Source organism: Canis lupus, chromosome 33 (genome assembly GCF_011100685.1).
Source record: "Canis lupus familiaris isolate Mischka breed German Shepherd chromosome 33, alternate assembly UU_Cfam_GSD_1.0, whole genome shotgun sequence".
NCBI classification, from domain to species: Eukaryota; Metazoa; Chordata; class Mammalia; order Carnivora; family Canidae; genus Canis; species Canis lupus.
Window position 1 is genome coordinate 18,588,355 of NC_049254.1, and position 23,934 is coordinate 18,612,288.

Genomic DNA, 23,934 nt, shown 5'->3' on the forward strand with positions numbered 1-23,934 from the left:
CAGGGGCAAATCATTAAGTATAATGTGAGCTTTGTTGGTTTGTGCTTTGGTGTTTTGTTTGGGTTGTAGATATGCTTCATGAGACTTAGAATGCTCCCTTCTCTTCTTATTTTGTTTAGTTTTTACCATGAATGGATTCAGAATTTTATCAAATGTTTGAGTTACTATATGTTTTTTCTCCTTTATTCTGAGACCATGAGTGCATGAATTGATTGTAAAACGTTAACTTTGTGTTCCTGCCCCATTTAGTCATGATGTACAATTCTTTCCTTATATCACTAGATGTAATTTGCTGACATTCTCTTCAGAATTTTCACATCCATGTTCATTAGAATATTGGCCTATACTTTTCTCTTTTTTTAAGATTTTATTTATCCACAAGAGAGAGAGAGAGAGAGATAGGCAGAGACACAGGCAGAGGGAGAAGCAGGCTCCATGCAGGGAGCCTGTTGTGGGACTCGATCCCGGGTCTCCAGGATCACGCCCTGAGCTGAAGGCGGTGTTAAACCACTGAGCCACCTGGGCTGCCCCAGCCTATACTTTTCTTTTGCTATAATATAATGTTGTACAGGTTTGGTACCAAGGTTATGTTAACTTCCTAAAAAAAAGTTTGTAGGGATCCCTGGGTGGCGCAGCAGTTTAGCTCCTGCCTTTGGCCCAGGGCGCGATCCTAGAGACCCGGGATCGAATCCCACGTCGGGCTCCCGGTGCATGGAGCCTGCTTCTCCCTCTGCCTGTGTCTCTGCCTCTCTCTCTCTCTCTGTGACTATCATAAATAATTAAAAAAAAAAAAAAAAAAAGGAACTAGACTGCCTTTAAAAAAAAAAAAGTTTGTAGGTGATCCGTCTTTCTCTATTTCATGAGTATGGGTAGATCAGTGTTATTTCTTCCTTTAATATTTAGAGGAACTTTCCACTAAAATCACTTGGGCATGAAGTGGAAAGATTATTTATTTATTTATTTATTTATTTATTTATTTATTTATTTATTGGAAAGACCTTTATTATTATTTTTTTTTGGAAAGACCTTTAAAAGAACAGCTTTATTAATATATGGGAATAAATGATCTCTAACATCCTCATTTTACCCATTTTAATATTAGGATGTAGTTTATTCATTCATAAAACGAACACTTCAGGTGTGAGATAAACACCTGAGTACCTGCTATTCAGTTTAATGGAACATACCAGTGCTTTTGAAGTATCCCTCCTTGATAAAATTCCCCTCCCTCCTTTCCTAAGAAGCACTCATTATCCTGAACTTTGGGTTTATCATTTCCTTAATTTATCATTTTTATCACAACTGTAGGTATCCCTAAAAAATAAATTGATTTCTAGGCATTTAAACTTATATCACTTATGCTGTTCAAGCTCTCCTGCAACTTGTTTTCTCCCTCAAACTTCATGCTTGAAGTTTGTAACCAAGTTGGGAGCGCCTGGGTGGCTCAGTTGATTAGGCTTCCAGTTCTTGATTTTGGCTCAGGTCATGATCTCAGGGTCATGATTTCGGGGGGCGGGTCGTGAGATGTAGCCCTGTGTTGGGCTCAGCACTCAATGGGAGTCTGCTTGTTCCTCTGCTGCTTCCTCCCGTCCTCCACTTCCTCCCCCTTGCTCCCATGCATTCTCTCTCAAATAAATAAAAATCTTTTTAAAAAATATGTAACCAAGTTGATGTGGGTAGCTATAAAAAAGACCCATTTCTTGTTCTAAAGGTCTATGCTTGTTTCCTCCACAAAAGTACGTGAGTTTAGCTGAATCATCTCTCAGTACTCTTCTAGATCTGAAATGTTTTTTAAGATTTTATTTATTTACTTGACAGAGAGAGCACAAGCAGGGGGAGCGGGAGGCAGAGGGAGAGGGAGAAGCAGGCTCCCCACAGAGCAAGGAACCTGATGCGGACTCCATCCCAGGACCCTGGGATCATGACTTGAGACAAAAGCAGACGCTCAACCTACTGAGCCACCTAGGCACCTCTAGATCTAAAATTTTAATTTTGCTTTTTACAATAGGTACAAAGGTGTATGGTTTGCTCTGACAATATGGCACTGGTCATAATTATGACTTACTTGAGGTTGACTCTTTGACCAGGAACACACTTCCCATGGGAAATGTGTCATGGTATCATTTTCAGACATTTTGGTAAAATTGAAAGATTACTTGAATAGAAAACTTTGGTAGGCAAGACAAGTCATTTTAATACCAGGTTTGAGGCGGCATATGCAATGATCAGAAACAACAGAATTCACAATGCAAAAATGCAAAGTTTATTTTCTTAAATAAAATACTATATTCATATCTATACAAATAATTATTACAACCATTAAAATGTTACATTTACCAATAAAAATTTCAAAACTTTAAACAAGAGCATGGTTCAGAATATTCACACCCTAATACAATGCATTTGTAAAAAGATGTCAAAATAAACAGGACCTATTCTTATTTACAACTGTAGGACAATCCTGATCGTATTATACATATCTGCTCTGGATTCCATTATAAAACAAATTAGTTCCCATTAGGATTATAAACCAGGTGATTTACAGTAATAGGACACAGTACACAGCAGACATCGCTGGCATGGGAATAGATCCAAATATTACACTATTGAAAGACTAGTTAGGTTTTTTCTGGTGACTGCCCTACAGTAAGCCTCTCACCCAGTGTATCTATAAATAATTTGTGAAGGTAATTATGTTCTCAGATTTTTCCACCTATTTTTACCAAAATGTGTATATATACAAATTATATATATATATATATATAATATATATATATGGCCTGCTGAAAGTGGAAGCAAATCTTTTCTTCACAGTAACACAACTGCAGCATTTTAAGCAACACTGTCTGGTCCCTTTCTTCTTGGAAGATCAACAGTTCAACTCCCTTAAAGGTTACCATTATAGTCAAGTCCAGTGCCTCGATGACCTCACAGATGAAAATGGTTTTAAGACTTAAGGGCTGGGGATAAAGAGATCCAGAGAAGTGAAGAAGGAGTTAGATGGAGAAAACTCTAAGTTCCTATGACATAGTATGGTGGAGAGCTAGACACACAACTGAGCCAAAAAACCTGAAAAACCCACAACTTAGGATCACTTTTTTTAAAAAGTGTTAAATCACAAGAGTTATCTTCTATGTCTCATGAGATCTCTCATGACAGATTATCATCCAAAACAACAGCAATTTGAATATTAGATCCAATACTTTCAACCCAGGTTGGCTCATGTTTAAGAACACATGCATGCACCACAGCCCTACAGTTGATAAGGTTTGGGCAAATATGGAAACAATGTTGAATGACCACCACCTACAAGCTCTGAGTTTAAAAGGAGTTATGCTTCTAACTAGTACATATTTTTTTTTACAAGATCTGCATTGAAGATGGCTCAGAGAATGATAAGGCAACCGTGAGAAATATCAGCTGTTCTAGTCTTCTAGGTGTTTGATGACACAGCATGTACCATTCTGGCTGGCCCTTTGCTTTTTAACAGAGGAGTGGGTGAGTGATGTGTTCCAATGACTGGTCTTAGGACCAGAGGCACAGTTTCAGGTAAAGTGCAGTGCCAGGATAGAGGCACGTGGGCAGAACTAGAAGCTCTATGTCCAAGAAGGTCCTCATGCTGGACTGCCTCAGTCTAAACTTGGTGTCTGTCCCCCACAGACTCTGGATTAAAACACTGTCAGGCTCACACAGAAAGTGTAGAAAGCAGGGAGACTATGGTTAAGTCAAAAAAAAAAAAAAAAAAAAAAGGACCCTTTTCTGTTGGGAGCATTTAGCCAAAACGGTAGCTCGAGAAGAAACGAATTTCTGGTCTCTAATTTGCATATAAGTATCATAAAGTCATCACTCACAGATTAACTTCACACTAGTTTATTTGGCTTATTATTATTGCCCTCTGGATATACACAGCCATAGGCGATTCTCTCCGGGCAAAGGTAGAACTTATACAGACAACAGAATTACGACTTCCAGGTTCCTAAAGGTATCAACCCAAAGCCATCTGATTTTGGTACCACCTTTGCGCTTCCTAAACTCTTCCGTGGGGGGAAAAAAAACCAAGTTCATCAAAACAAGGAGCAGAACTGTATGGCACATTCAATATTTTAAATCAACTCTGAACTAATTTTGTGTCAAGAAATCATGCTGTCCCTTGATAGAACAGGAGATATATTGGTTCCCAAAGCCAGGAATTGGGAATCACTGATTTAGGAGCATGCCTCACTATCACAATGGGCCCAGTAAACATTTCAAGGCAGAGGAGGAATCATCCTAAGGAAATGAGCAGGTTCCCTGCCACCTGTTTGACACGGAGCAGGTGGAAGAAAAGAGGAGCCCAGGTACCTATGGTTCAAAGGAAGGACAAGGTTAAGAAGGTGCTTTTTCAAATTTTTAAAATTTCACTCCCATTAAAATGTGTTTCTACATTTTGGGGGGGAGGTATGAATTTTTAGCCTCTCTATGACATGGATGTTAGAAGGCAAGAGCAAGACAAATTAATTATCTTTAAAATGTTTAATTAATTGTGTATTTTAAGAAGGCTGATCAGGGGGGAAAAAACAAGGCTGATTTTTAAAAATTGATCTTTATTGCAGTTCACCCTAATATGTAACTGGAAACTGCTATAAAAGAATATTCCTTCCTCATTCTTCTTTTTCCACAGTTCTAAAATGTTAAATTTTATAAAGCATGATCACTGTGGAGTATTTTTCCACCTTTGGAAAAAAGTGCCATCCCTGGTCCCTCCAAAAGGTCTTACAATTTAAATAAAAATAAATTTCCTGAAATGGTATAAAATACCCCCAAACAACTGCTATGTACCAAAAAAACAAATGACATCACACTTGATTTCTTTTTTCCATGATTCACACATTAAAAATTATACATGAGAATCTGAAATTTTCACCTCATTAGGAATTACTGCATTAAATATTTAGAGGAATCAACCACTTTCTCTAATTGATTCTATGTGATCTGTAACACTAAAAGAGAAATAATTTAATTAATGACTCATTTATGATTCATACATTTATACATGTTTGTGTATTTCCAGAAATTACAAAATTATTTGTGGAAATGGTTTTACATTCTACAGTCATATATTAGCAAGCCAAGGATAACATTAAATTTGTTATAACCAACACGGACTGTTTCCTGCCATACTTTAGCCAAAAATTGTATCGAGATTGTTGGATATTAAATAATAAATTTCCTCCCCAAAATCATGTAGCTCTGATTATCAAATATTTAATATACTGCTGGTAAAGCTCATACACTCGTGCTTTTAAATCAAGTAAGACTACTAGGCTTCGAACACTTTCAGAATCGAGTCCATATATACAGTGATCTCTTACATATTCATGCACGTCTGTAAGATAATTAGAGCTACATGTAAGCAGGAGCCAAATAATTGGCAGGTGGTCACATCTTTCTTGAGATGGTCAAATAAGCCTTACTTAGGGGTAGAGGCTCATTTGGGATCAAAGTATTACATGCTTGGAATGAAAGCTCTGAAATATGCAGATGCTACCTCTGAACAGGGCTGTGCAGAAAAGGAAAATCAGTGCAACAGAGAAATACCTGAAAGTACCAGGCTCTGAGGCCTTCCTGTTGCAGTGTTCAAACTGATCTTCTCCTTGGCTTGTTACCGTAGTTCTAATTATATCTAACGGTGCCCAGTTCCTCAGAACGCAGTGGCTACCTCTCTGTACGTGCGTGCGTGCGTCTGGATGTGTATGTGAGAGAGACAGAATGACCGACAGCGACAGGGAGAGCAGAGGGAGGGAGGATGAATAGCCAAGCATATTGAACACTATTCTTGAAATTGGCAGGTTGGGCCTTTCAAGTACAGAGAAAAATCTGAATGTTGTAACTTAAAAGCCAGTTAAGAAAATTAAAAAACAGGCCATGAATCTCACTTTTTTCCCAATTGAGACTTTTAACTACTGTGTTTTTCTGTGGTCTTATTTAAGTAACTCCTGTTCTTCACCATGACCAATTTGAAGGAGAAAATACAGAAGCTTTTCCTGTTTGCAATTCTTTTTCTTTTTCTCTTTTGCCCCCAGGAGGCTGCTGGGTGGGCAGGAGGAAGAGGGAGGAAGGTTTGGTAAGGACAGTTCAAGAGGCACACGTGACCCTTTTACTGAGTCTTCACAAGAGGTATTTGCCAGAGTTAACTGCTCTGACCCAGCCTGAGGAGGCATTTTTAAGGAGGAAAAAATAAAATAAAATGCTGGTCCTTGGGTTCATTTTATTAACAGAGCAGACAACATCATTTATACTTCTCTCTCCCACTCGTTCCTCTATTTGGCCCAGAATATAACAACAAAGAGTAATAGGTTTGAGAATATGAGTATATATGGTTGTTTTCATAGGTTTTAAGTTTTTAAGATTCAATGTATCTGTCTCTGTGTGAGTGTGTGTGTGTGTGTACACAACTCACTCCTCTGGGGCTTTTAAAAACCCTTATGTCAAGTTTTCCAATACTTCAGCAGGTCTCAGGTCACAATTTCCATTTCCAGATGGCAGGCCAATTTTTAAAGGACCAATTTATACTTTAAAATCTATGTCTGTGAACCCGTGCACACGCACGCACACACACATTCACACCCACGGATATATACATAGACAATTTTCTGAAGCACCGTTTCACATCTACCATCAGGAAAAATAATGAACAAATTCATCTTCTCATTATAATTACTAAGGAGGGTAACAATGTAACATACAATGCCATATTTTAAATATAAATATCAGTAAGTGAAAATACTGACAGAGCTCAAGACCCTGCTCAGAAATATTTAAAAAGTAAGGCTCAAATAATTGTGTAGATTCCAAACACATTATTTACTGAGCAGTTCCTAATGATTAAACAAATATAAAGGAAACTATTTCAAGATCAAATAAACAGAAAAAAGAACACTAAAACAAAATTTAATTGATGAAACAACCATCTTTAACTGGACACAAGCAAAACTTCGCAATACAACTGCTTCTATCTTTATGACCTGATGCAAAATGCAAGCGCAAAATGGAGAACATCTATGTACTTTGCTTTTTTAGATTGCTATTTTTAAGGCTAAGTAAGGAAGACCTTTGTGTTCCAGCATCTTGGCACATTAAAATATAAAATGGCTCTCTAATTTGAAGGACAAGACATTAAATTCAGAAAACCAATGAATTGTCATAATTAAGAAAGAAGCCTCTACCTAAACCAAACCTTGGAAATGAAAGCTGATTCAACAACTCATGTATTTGCTGACTGCTTGACTCTAACCATGGACATCCATTCCATGTTAATGCAACACCTGCCATGGGTAAGGAACCGTTCTAGATGCTGACATTGGCCAAACATTTGGTGATGAGCCACTGTGTTGTATCAAAGTGTCTGGATTTTTGGAAAGCAATTTGACTATCTCAAGTATCTATTTAATAAATAATCAACAATCAAGTTTAAAATCCAGGTTCTTTCCTACTACCCAGCACATGCCAAAAGGACCCCCCCCCCCAACTTCCAGCTGACTAGCATTTAGGGAATATAAGATTACAAATCAAACTTGAAAATGTAACTCTGCTTGGAAAGTTTTAAAAAGCACACTGTGCAGTTAAAAAGGAGAGATAATTGTTTTGGACAACCCAGGATTCACATCATCTCTGACGTAGTTTCCCTACATTCAGAAGGTAACTGGAAATTGATTATACAAACACAAAGACACACACACACACACACACACACACACACGGCCTCCCTCTCCATGTGCATTACCTGTGCATGCACACACCAATACATTTGCAATCTCAGCAGATACATGTACATTTAGTCTGTCAGTATTTAAACAGCTGAACTGCAGTCATGACCTAGAATATGGCTTATGTTGTGGGCAGGTCTGTTTGAGGACTGCTTGGAAGAGTCAGAGGCAGAGGAGTTTGCTATCGTAAGCAAAGGTGACATTGCCGAGCCATCGGGAAGAGCCGTAGCTATTTCTGGAAACAAAGATGTCATGTTAAAGTTGGACAAGTGAGAGTTGGTCATGTGCATGGGCGGCATGTCAGGGAGAAGAGGAAAACTTGGTTGAGCAAAACCGACAGGTCTGGGAGGAGACAGAATTGATCCGAATCGGTTATTTAAGCCTCCGCTGTTTACCTTCTCGGTGCTAGGATTTGAGAACATTTGATTGGAGAAATAGGGGATGGAAATATCATTGGACAGTGTAGGATGAGCAGGAGAGTACGGGGGATAAAAGGAGGGTAGCGTGTTTTGGGGGTCTACAGGGATGAGAGCTGGCGTTCGAGTGGCACTAGGCTGAGTAACCTGTGGAATGAAAGAAGTATTAGCATTTATTGGTGGATTCATGCCACCCTCGGGAATAAAAGGAAAACCGAAATTTTGTGATAGTGTATGCTGGTCAGGCGCTGAATTATCATTAGGGACTTGTGGGCTATCAGGCATGAAACGAACGATACTTCCTCTCTTCTCTGTAGTGGGTTGCTGGCGTCCAAGGATCATGCTGCCACTGGTAGACAGAGGAAGATGGGGGAGACTTGGGTCAAAGACATTACTGTGTCTTTGGTTTCCAGAACGATTCCGTTCAGGCTGACGAATTTTGGAACCACTGCTGTCTTGCAAGGGATGCCTTGATCGCTGGGGAACTGAAGAATTAGTCGGACGTACGGGAGGCCCTTGCTCAGCATTTCCGTGAGACACAGACGGATGGGGTAGAGCTGGCCTTGCAACCCCATGCATGTTGGTTGTGACTGGAGGGTTCATGTGGCCCTTGGTCCCATGACTGTCAGTTATCCTCATGGGATTGGACTTCTGCACAGAAACATTGGGACTTGTGTTTCGACCCTGAATATCTCCTGAAGAAGAAGAACTCGAGAAAGGAATATTCAAGGTGCTGTTCCTGGTGTTAATTGCACCTAAGGACATGTCACAACTTTCCCTGTTCTGACTCTCACTCTCTCTTCTAATATGGACACTTTCATGAGTTGGGGGGCAAGTATATTCAATTGCAGAGGAGGGGCCACACTGTGTGTTCCTCTGATGCTCTGAGAGGGACCTCTGGCTTCCAAGGACCTGATCTCCAAGGTGAGGGGCGAGTAAACTCTGCATGAAACTCTGGTGGCATGGATTCTCACTGTCCCTTGGTGGGATGGCATTTCCTGTCGGGATACTCTGAACTGCTGGATAAGGTAATCTCTTTTGGCGGTCGATTGGCGGTGGACCAGGGTTTTGACTAATTCGAAAGGCCTGGGACTGCATACTCCTCAATGATGATACAGGGTTACCTATTTCATTATTTCTTGAAGATTGTACTTCAAAATTACTCTGGGGCTGCTGACTGGCTCCACTTGGTTTAAAGGTCTGACAGTCGGAAAGGCGGATATCCGAGGCAACCGTGTGGTCCACGCGACCCTGCATATTGTGAATGGCCAAACTCTTATTCCTGGGGACATCAAGATAGCTTCTCATCTCAAGCTGATCTGAAACTCTGGAACCCTGAATTGATATGCCCATTCTCTGCTCTGAATTAGAAGACGTCTTTCCAATAAGTGCCTCAGCAGAATAACTTGAAACTCTATTCCTCTCCGGCCTGTGTGGAGTACAGGTCATGTCTGAAGGTCTGGTCACGATGCTCGGCTGGGACCCCATTTGCTGCTCTAGGCCTCTTGATGTCAAAAGCCTCTGCATTGGATTATGCCCAGACACATGTTCCGAAGAAACCCCTGAACCTTGCTGCCTGCTTCCCACATCCTGCTGCTGGTGCATGATATCTTGATTGAGATGGTTCTGGGGATGGTTATGGTGGTTCCGGCTGGTTGAAGGGTTTTCACAACTCTTCTCCGGCTGGGTGCTTCCGAAGTGTTGCTGCATCTGTTGCTGCATCTGCTGATGGTGGGGGTGGGGCTGCCCACTCTTGGGTCGGGACTGGTCAGTTCCGTGGTGCTTTGGTTGTAAGGAAAGCTGAGAGGCCTGAGAGCCCTGAACAAGATTCCTCTTTTTCTGCATCTGGACTTCCTGTTGTAGAGTTCTCTGTTGGTGGACATTATGGGGCTGAGAGTGGACAGAGCTCTCTGCATGAGGTACATGATGCTGCAGCTGATACAAGTGATGCCTCTCTCTTAGCTGCCCTGCTTGCTGCTGCTGCTGCTGCTGCTGCTGCTTTAAGTAGAGGTGGTTGCTATGCAGGTGAGATACCCCCTGGGCTGGAACATGCTGTTGCAGGGCCTGGAGATGTTGACTGGCCTGGGTTTGCTGCTGCTCAGCAACTGAATTCTGAGAACTGCACTGGACTTCCGTTTGCCTCAGTGCAGAGGGCAACAAAATTGTTACTAGGTGGAAATAGTCGTGTAAGGCCATCTCCGTGTGCTGGGTTGCTAATAGGCCCAACAGAGTTTGCCGAATTGGGAGGGAGCTGATTGACCATCATCTGAGCTTGATCAGAAATGCTGTCTGGGGTTCGGCTCATCAGGGACATAGCTTCAAGCCTCAGCGGGGCGGGCTGACAATGCTTTTGACGTTTAGCCGAAGACAATAAAAGGTCGTCTTGGACAGCACGCTTAGCAGAGTCTTTGCGGCTTTCCTGACTTGGCTTTAAGAGTGGCTCTTGAATCTGTGGATTTGGTATGGTGCCAGCAATGGTATTCAGCTGTTCTTGGGGATATTCCGTCATCAGAGCTGGTCCAGGAGGCTGACTGGTGTAGGAGCTGGAGGCAACAGTCAGGTTAACCGTTGCAGGAACAGCTGTTTGCTCTGAAGTCTGGGATAAACCAGCACAGGTGACCAGGGGATGGCTGATGCTGCTCTGGTGGATAAGATTGTTCACACTCAAACTGGTGATGCTCGGTGGCTGAGAAGTCGAAACCTGTAAAGAGGCATTTGATGTTTTAATTCCTACAGAACAACTTGGTTTTCCAAGGGGCCGATCCACAGTCGCTTCAATCGAATCCTGAGAATTAAATTCATTTGGTGTTGCTTCCGTCTGTCCCGTGCCCCCCTCTTTAGATATCTGTGTTTTGAAAGGCTGGTCTCCCTCTAAAGGTGACGCTTCAGAAGGCTTCGAAGCAACTTCCCTCATATCAGCCTGGCTGCCAGCTCTTCCCTTCTCAAGGTTCTCCTGGTCAAAAATAGCTCTTGCTGCAAGGGCGACTATATCAGTTTGCTCTACAAAGGTACAGCTGTCACAAGTATTAGTTGTCGTATTGCTGGTGACATCCTCTCTAGTCGTTTCAGGAAGCATGGACGCCACAGAGAAACTGCGGCTACTGCCAGAACTGGTTGACATGGGAGAGTCAGCCTGCCTGCTGCCAAGCAAGGAACCATTAATAACCTCCTGATCAGGGATGCAGGAGTGATGCTGCCCTGGATCTCTATCATCACTGTTCATCAGCAAGAGGTCCTGTTTGGGATGTAACTCGACACTTGAATCAACTATTTTAGAACTGTCAGAAGAAAAGTCAGGATGGTCCACCTGGACTGAAAGAGAGAGTTTCTGAGGGTCTTTTTCTTTAGCAAGACCAGACAGCAATGCAGTCAAACCTTGCCCCTTTAAGAGAGCTGTCGTTTGCATTGTTTCAGACGTGGAATCTTGCTCCACCCTGCAAGGTTCAGCAATGATCTCGACCTCAGAAACGCAGTCGGTGCTAGTGCTAGTGGTAGATGACAGACCAGAAACCTGAGAAACCAAAATGTGGGGATCGCTTGGAGATGGAATCAACACGTTGGCCGAAGTGCAGGATTTGGCAGCGTCTGACAATGCCAGACTAGTTGGTGGCTTATCCTGAGATGTCTCTCGTTGCAAAATGGGGGCAGAATCTTTGGATTTTGCTGGGGCCGTTACAAAATGTTCACTTGTTACAGGTTCTTGGGAGGGTGAGCTAGTCTCTTCTGCTGACTTAGATTTGGGTACAGATTCAGGTATCACTGATTCAGAATTCAGAACATCCAAAGAATGTGAGCCAGAAACACTTATACTATTTGCCTGGGACACGGTGACAGATGGTAACACAACAGGGAGGCTTTCCAGCAGCCCATCGGCACACGATGGCTCTGCAGTGGCTTCAGCGCTGGGGCAATCTAACTTGCTCGCATCTCTGACTGGGTTCAGGGGGCATGCTGACTTGTTAGCTCCTAAGTGTTTCTTGGCACTTGGCTTCTTATTCAACCTTTTTGACCTCACGTTAGGTAAACAAGCTACAGTGTTCACTGAGGGAGTAGTTACTAGACTGTAAGTACTGGGTAGTGTGGCTGAATTATCAGTTGTCATGGGAGATGCTACAGTTGTTGTTAATGAAACACAGTTGACTGGGGTGGTCTGACTATTTGCAGCAGTTGGAGGATTGGCAGGCTGGCTAATAGACAACTGTACACAGCTTTGCCCAGCCATCTGTGATATGCTTTGATTGAGGCTGGCCAAAGCTCCAAATGTATTCAGGGCAACATTGGTATTTGGATCTTCGCTGGTGGTGGGTTGGATAATTTGCATAGGGGTTTGATTTGTAGTTCCTGATGAGGACATCACAGGCTGCAAAGCAAAGAGCTGTCCATTTAAAGAAATGGTTTGAGGCTGTTGTTGGTTTGACATGGTGACAGAAAAAGTTTGTGTTGAACTAGATGTTGATAAAGATGAAGGTCTTGGTAATATATGGACAAGATGCTTTCCTCCAAAAGTCTGTGGGTTCGAAACATTTTGCACTGAATTATTAGACCCTATGAGAGCACTGGTTCCATTGACAGGGAGTCGAACAGAACCAGGAGGTGGAGCTGAGAGGAGCGGCAAGGGGTTCTGATTAGCTGCCTGTATGATCACTATCTGTTGACCTACTGTTTGGTTGGGAACCTCTGCTCTCATCACTGTTGGGCATGGGGTAGTGCTGGGGGGCTGAAGAATGATAACATTTTGATTAGCTGGAGCTGCATTAACAGCCGACCCAACTGGCTGAGCCATCTGAAACACTTGCATTGCTGAATTCAATGGAAGGATATTTTTTGGAGGCTGAGATTTAACTTGTGGCTGGGCAATCAGTGGCTGCATAGGTAAAGATGGACAAGAAGGCAAGGTTACAACTACTTGCTCAACTGCCTGCCCATCTGCTGGAAAGGAATTATTCAAGTTGACGCCTGTGGCGACGTGTCTACTGTGGTTGGTTGTGGTAGGGCTGGTACCAGACTCATTTAATACCGGAGTCACAGCAGAAGAAGGTGTCTGGCTTAAGGGCTGAATAGTGTTTCCCGCCAGTTGCAAAGTAGTCCACGTGGTCTGTGTGTTTCCAGCGGAGGAAATTCGGGTAAGGCTATTAATGTTTTTTAAATCTGAAGCACTAACACTTGAAGAAGGCAAAGAACAAGAAAGAGTCCAACCATTGTCCAAAGGGTTTGCAGAGACAGTGCTTATCGGAGTGGTGGTCTTCCCTCCTCCGGGGGCAGAAGGGGCCACCACTGCGGTAACACTTGCCGAGTCTGCACCCTTGCTAATGCTCGCTGGACAAGAATCACCTGCAGATCTGGGAGGCTGGGAGCAGACCGTGGTGGTAACTGAAACAACAAAGGTGGTTTGAAAATCATTTCTGAAATCCTGTACGCTCAGGCAGGACTTGCTTCCATGGTGCACTTTCGTGGCAGTCGCTGAGGAGGCGGTGGGGATGCTTGTGGCACAAGAGACTGTCTTCTTCACTAATTTGGGGCTCTCTTGCCCATTCTTATTTTCAGGAGAACTTTGATCATTTAGACATGTGTGCAAGGAACGACGTTGGGGAGGTTCAGGCCCAATGGGAACAGCGATCAATGAGGCACTGGTGGCACCAAGCACACTCGATTCGCTTTCGGAGGTGGAAAGTTCAAGAATATTTTGAGCAGAAATGGTAGCAGGAAGACAAAGAGGAACAGGCTGGTTGGCAGCCAATGCAGAAACTGTAGTCTGATGCCATGGCTTGTTTTCAGAAGGGTAAACTCCAGAAATAGACACAGGAGTCACAAGATTGCAAGTCCTCTGTACTGGCACCACATTGGCGGTTTGCTTTTGTAAATTATGACCAACATTAAAGGTTATCCCCTGAACAGCTGTTCCCTGGCTGTTTCCACCAGGCTGACTCCCATTGGAATAAACAATGATATTTTTTTGAACCTGATCACTGGGAATAACAACAGAGACCTTTGAGTTTTTAAGATTTCCTTTCCAGTGGATCGTGGGGTCATCATAGAGGCATATGTCATTTGCTTTTAGTAATTCAATATACCGGCCATTTTCTTTTTGAATTTCTTCCAGTTGTTTACGTAGCTTTTTAATTTCTTCAGCTACAATATTAAAAATAAAAGTGAAACAATTACCTGTTACTGTCAGTATTAATAGTAACTAAGAAAATGCTGTGTGCTAACCACTGAATTCTAGTTCTAGTATTTCTAAACACCTCAACTGAGAATTTTCAGTTCTTCTCTAAAGCAAATTCTTTCTCCTTTTTACAATGATATCTTAAGCCTCTATCCCATCCTTTTTAAAGAATGTATCATTAAGGTCAATAACCCAAAGGTCAGAAATTACAATGTAGAAATCTCAAAATTCCCAATTCAAAAATTGCCAATAGCACAGTCACAAAAGTAAAAAAAAAAAAAAAAAAAAGAAAGAAAGAAAAGAAAAAAGAGGAAAGACATACTTATATCATGGTAACATGTTAGGAAAATCACACTGAATATCAATAGAATAGCATTTAAATGCTCTAACTTCAAACTTTCCTTGAGGTGGTAATAGATAATCTCTTTAAAAATGGTTTTAAACTTGCTTCTATTTTACTCTTTGAAATAACAGAGCCCAAGTGGAATGTTTAAAAAGTAATCTAGTAGAGCACCAAAGAAAGTGTCAATAATGGAACTTGAATTTTCCTTGGTAGGGTCAATGTATATACACTACTGTCACAACCTTACTCTTTCTTAAGGGGGAGAACTTTACCCATGGATCCTACTACTGCAGCAGCCTTGGCTGCTGGTATTTATGCCTGTGACCCTACAATTCTACTGTCTTGCCATAGTTGTACTCTCCCCTCTCCTTCCACCAATGGCAGTCAATCTTCAAAGCTAATGCCCTGTGTGGGGGCCTGGAATAAAAAGTTCTGTTCTGACAAGGATGAGCTGAGACTAGCAGATTATTTAAACTAAGAGACACAGAAGATGCCGATGTGTCATGGACATCAGAAAGTAAAGGACATGGGGCGCCTGGGTGGCTCAGTTGGTTAAGAGTTTGCCTTTGGGTCAGGTCATGCTCCTGGAGTCCTGGAATCAAGCCCTACATTGGGCTCACTGCTCAGCAGGGAGTCTGCTTTCCCCCCCCCTCTCTGTCTGCCATTTCCCCTGCTTGTGCTCTCTCTCTCTCTGTGTCAAATGAATAAATAAAATCAAGAAAGAAAGAAAGAAAGAAAGAAAGAAAGAAAGAAAGAAAGAAAGAAAGAAAGAAAGAAAGAAAGAAAGACTAAAGAACAATTACTATGGACCAAATAATAATGATGACTATTGTCATCTGGCACACCTGGCACTTTTCATTCTTCATCTCATTTCATAACAACAACAATGACAGGTAACATTTACTCTATGCCAGCTCGAGTCTAAGTACTGCTACTATATTATTTCTTTTCATCCTCATAACAACCATGAGATGGGAACTACCTACTGTCATCACTATTTTGAAGTGTGAGAAACAGGCTTGGAATGATCACATAAATGTGTCGAAAGTCAGCCACACACATGCTAAGATTATCTTCATTTTAAGATAAGGAAACTGAGACGGAAAGAGGGTAAGTAAATCACCACAGATACTAAATGAGTAAGTGAAGACAAGATTCAACCCCATTGGGCTTAACTCCCCAGGCCACTGCTCGGACCACGGCCCAGGCTGTCATATGGACAGTAAGTATATGAGGGAGCTGCTGGGGGAAGAAACGAGAAGAGAGCGGATGCACAATAAAGAACCAAAGGAAGGATGGTGGCAGAGGTGACAGCGTAGTCAAACTTGAGCCGCCTCAAGCTGGCCTACCTGCTCTTGTCCTGAGCCCCATGCAACCTGTGTTTTTCTAACAGGTTCCCTTTTCCCTACGGCAACCTGACTGCCTCAGCCTCTGGGCTGTGAAACCAAAGGAGCTCTCCTTAGAAAAGTCTACACATCATTCTAGCCTTCACATCCCTTCTGTGGGGCCTCAGATAGGTTACCAAACCTGTATTATGAAACTACCCACCTACCAGCATCATAAAACAAGGCCTGGATTGTGAAAGAGAGCTGACTTGGGTGAAGGGATGAGCTGTCGTCTAACTAAAGTAAGCAAAGAGAATTCTGAACGCTAACCTTCCAGATACACAATGAAGGCAACCCAACCCTGCCCCCACCCCAGTAAATTCTACCTTTGTTCCTCTTAAGGTGACCTACTGACTTGTCACAGGAAATTCTTTCTCTGTTCCTGTCAGAGCCATAAATAAAGAACAACTCATACTGTCTACCATTCTGAGCTTTACACTCGCCTGGGTGTAAAAGCTGTTATTAAAAAAAACTTAACTTAAACTTGATTAAGTTTTTTACAATGCAATTATCTAAAAAAAAATAATGAAGAACAAAAACCAAATTTCATCAAAGGATAAGGCAGTCTGATGCACACATGCCATGCAATATAAACAATTATGAACAGAATGTTTTGACCTTTTGAGCTAATTCACAGTGAAGTCTTGGCCCAGGCATATTTTATTTTGTTTTTAAGTTACATTGAGCAGGACTCTCCCCTCCATCCTCTTATGGGATTCCCCCAGCTGGAGGATCCAAGTGGAATAAGAGAGTTCCAGCATTATTTATGTCATGAGTTAAGCAAACATGAAGTACACAGAAGAGTCCAAAATCAGAATTCTGTATGCCTGCAAGATTAGAGTTGCTCAGAGTAGGGGAAAGACGTAAACTAAGATGAATTTATTTTGTAGCACTATTCTCTCAGACCCACAGAATATACAATCTTAATAATGTCTCGGGTCAAAAAAGCCTTCTCTATCCTCATATAAACTGTCCTGCCACACAAAGACCTGAACACGGAAAAAAACAACAAAAAGAATCTTAAAATCTTTACCTTGTTCATTGTTTCCTCCATTAAGCAGGAGTTCATCATTTTGCCTTTTCAATTCTGTTATATATTTAAAGGCTTGGTCCAGGATCATATTCTTGCTCTGCCAGAGAGAATTAACCATTTAAAAGTTTCACTGAGGAGTAAGAACTTGCCAGAAGAAACTTAAAGCTTTGGTTTTCATCACCAGCATTTCATCATCAAATGCTCCTACTATTCATTTCTCATTTATTAAGTATTATTGAGCATCTATTATGTGTCAGGCTCTGTTCTAGTTACTGGGGAATATAATAAACAAAATAAAGACAAAATTCCTGACCTTCAGGAATTTTATATATATACATATATATATATATAAAATCAGATGGTAGTGCTAAGTGCTATGAAGAAAAAATAAAGCAAGGTGAAGAGGGGGCCAGAGAGATGGCAGAGGTCATTCTGTTCTATGGACTGACTGTTTCTGTCTCCCTGTAATTCATGTTGAAACCCTGATCCCTGATATGATGGTATTTGGAGGTGGGCCTTTGGCAGATAGATCGATCCCTCATGAATGAGATCAGTGCCCTTAGAAGAAAAGACATGAGAGAAGTGATCGCACTCTCTGTCATGCAAGAATATAACCAGGAAAAGAGCATACACCAGGAACTGAATCAGCTGGCACCTTGATCTTAGACTTTGCAGCCTCCAGAACTGTGAGAAATACATTTCTATCGTTTAAACCACCCAGTCTGTGCTATTTTCCTTATTGGAGCCCAAACTAAGACATTGTACTATAATCTATTTTGCATATGGAGGTTGGAAAAGGCCTCTCTTGTAAGGCAAAGCAAAAATCTGAAGGAAGTACAAGGAAGTATTCCCCCTGGATAGATGGAGGAAGAGGGGCCAGGTCTTAGGATCAGCAAGGGCAAAGGCCCCCAAGCGGGGCTGTGCTCGTATATTGGAGGGACACTGGTGAGGTGAGTGGAACAAAAGTAAAGTATCCAGGGGGAAGAGTGGTAGTAGAAGAGACCAGAAAGGGCCTTCAAGGCCATGGAAAGATTTTAGACTTAGACCCATTCTAGAGGCAACTGCCCTAAAGTTACTTGTGTATCCGTCCTGAAATGTTCTATGCTGATACATGGATCCTTTAAATAGACAGTGAGTGGCTCAGTCAGTTGGGCATCTGCCTTCAGCTCAGGTCATGATCTCAGAGTCCTGGGATCAAGCCCCACATTGGGCTCCCTGCTCAGTAGGGGAGTCTGTTTCTTCCTGTCCCCACTTTTGCACTCTTTTGTTCACTCTCTCAAATAAATAAAATCATTTTTAAAAATTGAGGGGACCAGTAGAAAGATTCTTCTTATGCAGTAATACAAATTAACCCCCTCCCACACACACACACACACACACACCCTATGAAGCTGGATGACTTCCCCTTCTTGCCCCAACTGCAGGAGACAAGTTTATTTTCTGTGAAATTTGAATCAGAGAATTTTGACCTCAGGGATGTTTGGCACAGAAGTGGACAAGATTAAGCAACTCAGTGAAGACAGGAGGGTAAAGTAAAATTTTGCCTGCTAAAGCATGAGACTCTCCTGCACCCCTTCCCTGACCCAGGTCCCAGAATATGGCAACCAGCCTTATACGCCTCTTCCCACCCTTTCCACTTCTAGATAAGGGGCTGAAGGACTCTTCTTTGGAAAATAAAAGTTAATAGTTATTCCCAAAATTAAACAAGCTACCAATATTGATATTTTTTAGTGCCATAAAAACAACAACACTAGCCTACTACTTAATCACTCAAAAGTTAGGGCACCGAAGTCAAGCCTATCCAAGCAGTTTTTTAATGCTTCATTCTCGAATATAAGAAAACAGCTAAGTATCACTAAACAGTTAAGGAAAGTCTCCAAATCAAAGACAAAACATCAAAACAAAATGGAAAAAAGAAAATCAGAAGAAACAAAAACAAAAAGAAAAAAATTTAAAAACCTATACAACATTCTCAGAAATGACATGATATTGTATTGTATTCATAACCAAATATGTAATATGAAAAAGAACAAAAAAAAATAAGAAAAAGACTCTTGAAAATTAAAAATATGAGAGCTGAAATTAAAAACAGAAGAGTTGGAAAAGACCAATCAATTGAGACTGAAGAAGGGCAGAGGTTCCAGAAGTCTCAAAGGAAAAAGAGAAAATGGTAGTCATGGTACACTTGACTATGTAGAAACTCTAAAGAGACCACTGAAAGTGCGGGAAGAACTACAGATAGGTACAGAGAGAGGTGCCATGCCTGGATGGCTCAGTCAGCATGGGACTACTGAAAGTGTGGAAAGAACTAAAGATAGATAGAGAGGTGCCTGGATCGCTCAGTCAGTAGAACATGGGACTCTTGATCTCAGGGTTGTGAGTTCAAGCCCCATGCTAGATAAAGAGCTTACTTAAAAATTAAAAATAAATTTTAAAAATTTAAATAAATAAATAACAAGATAGGTATATGATAAGCAAATGAAAATAACAAGGCAATTATTAACCCCCAAAACACAAAACATAATAATAGTACTCCTTGGCCTACCACACACAATATTTTCAGTCTTAAAAACATAAAAACTGAATACTGATTTAATTAAAAGTTGGAGTAGAATTATATTGGAGGATTAGACTAGGGAAGCAAAGGGGAAAAGCATGATAGGAAGTCCATAGATAAAATCTAAAATAGAAAAATGAAGATATAGTAATATAAGCATATTATTTGAAAATATAAAAGTGAATACCCGAAGAAGCAGCTGAGAATGGATGCTTTTAAGTTGTTGTACTGGACTTGGGAAGCAAGCAGGTCAGACACTAATTGTCATTTTAAGCTTTTTAGTGCTGTTATGTTTATATATTAATTTTCATGTATATTAATTTAATTAAAAATTAACTGAAAAAAGCTAACACACATGCACAAAAAAAAGGCTAACACAAATTATGATATCCCATTATAATGAAAAACTATATAACCATCAAAAAGAAAGGTAATCTTATGAGGAAAACTATCCATAACTAAAAGTGATGTACTATATACCAGTAAGTGAAAATGACAAGACAGGTTATAAAACACCACTTGGGGGATACGTGGGTGGCTCAGTGGTTGAATGTCTGCCTTTGGCTCAGGGTGTGATGCTGGAGTCCCAGGATCGAATCCCACATTGGGCTCACTTCATGGAGCCTGCTTCTCCCTCTGCCTATGTCTCTGTCTCTTTCTCTCTGTGTCTTTATGAATAAATAAATAAAATCTTTCAAAAGAACATAAAACAGCACTTTGTGTGTGTGTATTTTTTTTTGTGTGTATATATATATATATATATATATGTATGTATTCACATAAATATATATTCCTTGCTTTACAAATATATATATACACATGCATATATATATACACATACATATATATATACATAAAGCAATGTCTGAAGAGATGTGTAACAACATTTTATTTTTTTAATTTATTTTTTTACAACATTTTAATAGTAGTTATGACTTGGGAGTAGAATGTCAATTTATTTTTCAAACTTTTTTATGCCTTCCATATTGTTTCCATTTTATTTTGTTTTGTTTTCAGTGAGCACATTTTATCCTCATTATAAGAGGAAAACAAAAGCTATCTTCTTGAGGGAAAACTGTTCCCTCAAGTTTATTAAAGCAAAACTTTAATAAGCTGAGATTTATGTACCACTGGAGGATGATAGGGCACAGAGAATGAAATAGAGATCTTTAGAAGATTCAAGGTAAGAATTTAAAGATGAAAAATATGATTGACAAAAAATAAAAGAAATGCCTGGTAAACACAATAGCACATAAATAAATGTAATCATGGGACTGAAAAACTCAAGACCTTAAAGATCTAGAAATTATATGATCCTTTTGATCATGTAGAATGCTCCACTAGAAGACTGCTATAAGTATGGGAAAAATTAAAAATAGATATATAGAAAATTAAGCAAAAAAAAACACATTGAAGCAATTATTAACTATATACCAGCATGTATGTGTGGCATGTAGCTAACTATATACCATAAAGGAAAGGAAACAAAAATAATCACTCTGAGCAAAGAAAAAACTTGGGGAGTTATCTGTTCACAAGGAATGAATGAAAATATGAGTGGACTTCTTACCTGCTTCAGGGCAGGGGAACATGGGATCAGCTCTCCTATCCTATTTATTCCAGCATTGATTTTCTTCTTTCTATGCCTCTCCACTAGATAGGGGAGAAAATCCATTTATAAAACCTCATGATACCACTGCCAAAGTTCGTTTTTTTCCTTGAGTAAAGAAATGTTAGGTAAAGAAATCCCTAACAAAATTTTATCAAACAGTTTCTACTGAAGACAAATAACTACAATTAGATTTCTAAGAATGTCGTATTTTAAGTCTAGTACTATAGGAATTGACATAAGTGATACTTTTATTAGCATTTTAAAAACGTGATCTATAATAATTAAGTTAAAATATAAACAGAAGTTGCTAACATGACATTACTGTTAAGCCATTATTGTGTCTCAAGTAATTACTAGAGATTTTACTCTAATGCTTTAGTGATAACTAAAATTTGAGAACCCCTTACAGGATAAGTTACTAAGCAGCTGCCTTTTTACATGAGCAAGTGAGACCTACTTAGTTAGATTCCAGAACCTTAAAACACTGTTCAGGATGATTAGAAGGCATTTTTCATATAGAACTAATAACTATTATTTATGCCTCAAAATTTCTACAGAGCTTTGTCTATTCATTTTGGCCACATAGGATTTTTCTCATCTAAGAAACTGAGCAACTGACAACATCTTAATCAAATTAAGCAAGTATTCTGGGTTTACATGCTAAGACTTTAAAGATCATACGGAAGGGTCAAGAGAGTACAAGATGATCTAAATACTTTCAATAAGACACTATAAGTAGAAACATTATAGTCTTGGTTATTTTCTCTCAGAAAGGTTCTGAAACCTTCCTTTCTTACAAGATGCCAGTACTTCTAAGAGGATGATCTTGCATATTGACCATAGGCAGGCCTTGTTTTGTAAAATACATACTTTTTGCTTCGTAGTCTAGCAGTAAAGATAGCTTTTCAATGATATCTAATTACTCTCTCAAAATAAATTACTATCAGGACATATTTATGACACCATCTGAGTTGATTCCAATAAAAATATTTAGCTTCTATGGTCAAGAAAGATTAAATTCATTTGGCCAAAAGACAGCAAAGCAATAAAGTATAACTCACTTTTCTTCTGACTTCTCTAACAATAGTATTTGTTTTTATCTAAGAGTGGATTTTAAATGTGTGGAGGTGGAAAAAAAAAAAAAAACCCAACATTAAGACTCTACCCACAGTGATAAAGGGGAATTCAAAAGCAGGAAATTCCCATTTTGGGGACCAGCAATAATTCCAACAGTGTTCACCACCTCTTTCCATAGACAAAAATTCCCCAGGGACCTTTCCTTAAGGAAAGAAAGATATCATTTATAGAGTAATAGATATTAACTTCTAAAATATTTTGTTTTAGATCTGGACTATAGCCCCTAAAAAATAAAATGTTTTAAAATGTACCAAATTTTAAAAGCATGCACAACTACTTCTATGTTTATCCAGCTTTGGCCAATAATTTTGATATCTGACATAAAATCAAATCTTTCTTTTCTACATTTTTTCCTATAATTGAGGACTCCACAACTTCATTTAAGACTGTTCACATTTCGGGACACTTGGGTGGCTCAGTGGTTGAGCGTCTGCCTTCTACTCTGGTCATGATCCCAGGTTCCGAGGATCCAGTCCCACATCAGGCTCTCAACAGGGAGTCTGCTTCTCCCTCTGCCTATGTCTCTGCCTCTCTCTCTATGTCTCTCATGAATAAAGAAAGAAAATCTTTAAAAAAAAAAAAAAAGACTGTTGACAGTTCAAGGACCTTTAATATCTACAGCCTGCTGCTCATCTCTCCCCTATTCCTCTAGGCAACCAGCCACCTCTGGAATTTCTGCAAAGACACATACTCTTTGTTCCATTTGGAAGAGGTAGAACTGGAGTTCTTCAGTGAGTGAAATCACTTAAAACACTAGTTCCAGGGGCATATTAATCTTTAATTTATCTAAATAGACAATGAATCAGAAGATAGTAAGAAGGAGGCCATCTTCATGAGATTTGAGGGGCGTTATGTCAATTAAACAATAAAGGAACAAAAATAGTAAGGAACATTTTCCTAAAATATCATGAATCATGATTCTATGCTTGTAACATAGAAACTTTTTTTTTTTTTAAAGATTTTATTTATTTATTTATTCATAGAGACACAGAGAGAGAATGAGAGGCAGAGACACAGGCAGAGGGAGAAGCAGGCTCCATGCAGGGAGCCCGATGTGGGACTCGATCCAGGGTCTTCAGGATCACGCCCCGGGCTGCAGGCGGCACTAAACCGCTGCGCCACCGGGGCTGCCCTGTAACATAGAAACTTACAAGCAACTACAGTATGCCTTCATTTTGAGTGCAAAAAGTGCTATCAAATAAAATTTAAATTGTTGTTTCTACCTGCATTGTGTGTCTCTCGGTTTTTCTTTCTGAAACAGAAAGTACAGATAAAAGAACATGAAAATTATGGGAATATATTTTTAACCACTTTTTATTTTGAGAACCATAAAAATAAATTTTATGAATTTGTATTTGTGGTATTAACAAGAAACCATCTGAAGAAACATTTTCTTAATATATATTATGGTGTGAAAACCTAACTGCAGATAAATTGATACAAATTTAGAATCTACAATTTCTAGAAGTAACTAATTCTCTATTCTTCCACACCCAGAAATCATTGGTTGGCAAGTAAATTAATCACTGAAAAAACTTTAACT

The 23,934-nt window shown here is 40.0% G+C and overlaps 1 protein-coding gene across 1 annotated transcript in view; it reads right to left on the minus strand.

Annotated features, from left to right (window-relative positions):
* Positions 1-2,240: 2,240 nt before the first annotated feature.
* The window catches only part of USF3 (upstream transcription factor family member 3), a 50,157-nt gene continuing 28,463 nt past the window's right edge, over positions 2,241-23,934 (minus strand). The window contains 5 exon segments of the mRNA XM_038582843.1: positions 2,241-10,312; positions 10,314-14,290; positions 17,086-17,182; positions 21,213-21,295; positions 23,615-23,643. Coding sequence (XP_038438771.1) covers positions 7,829-10,312; positions 10,314-14,290; positions 17,086-17,182; positions 21,213-21,295; positions 23,615-23,643 — 6,670 coding nt within the window. The 3' untranslated portion in view covers positions 2,241-7,828.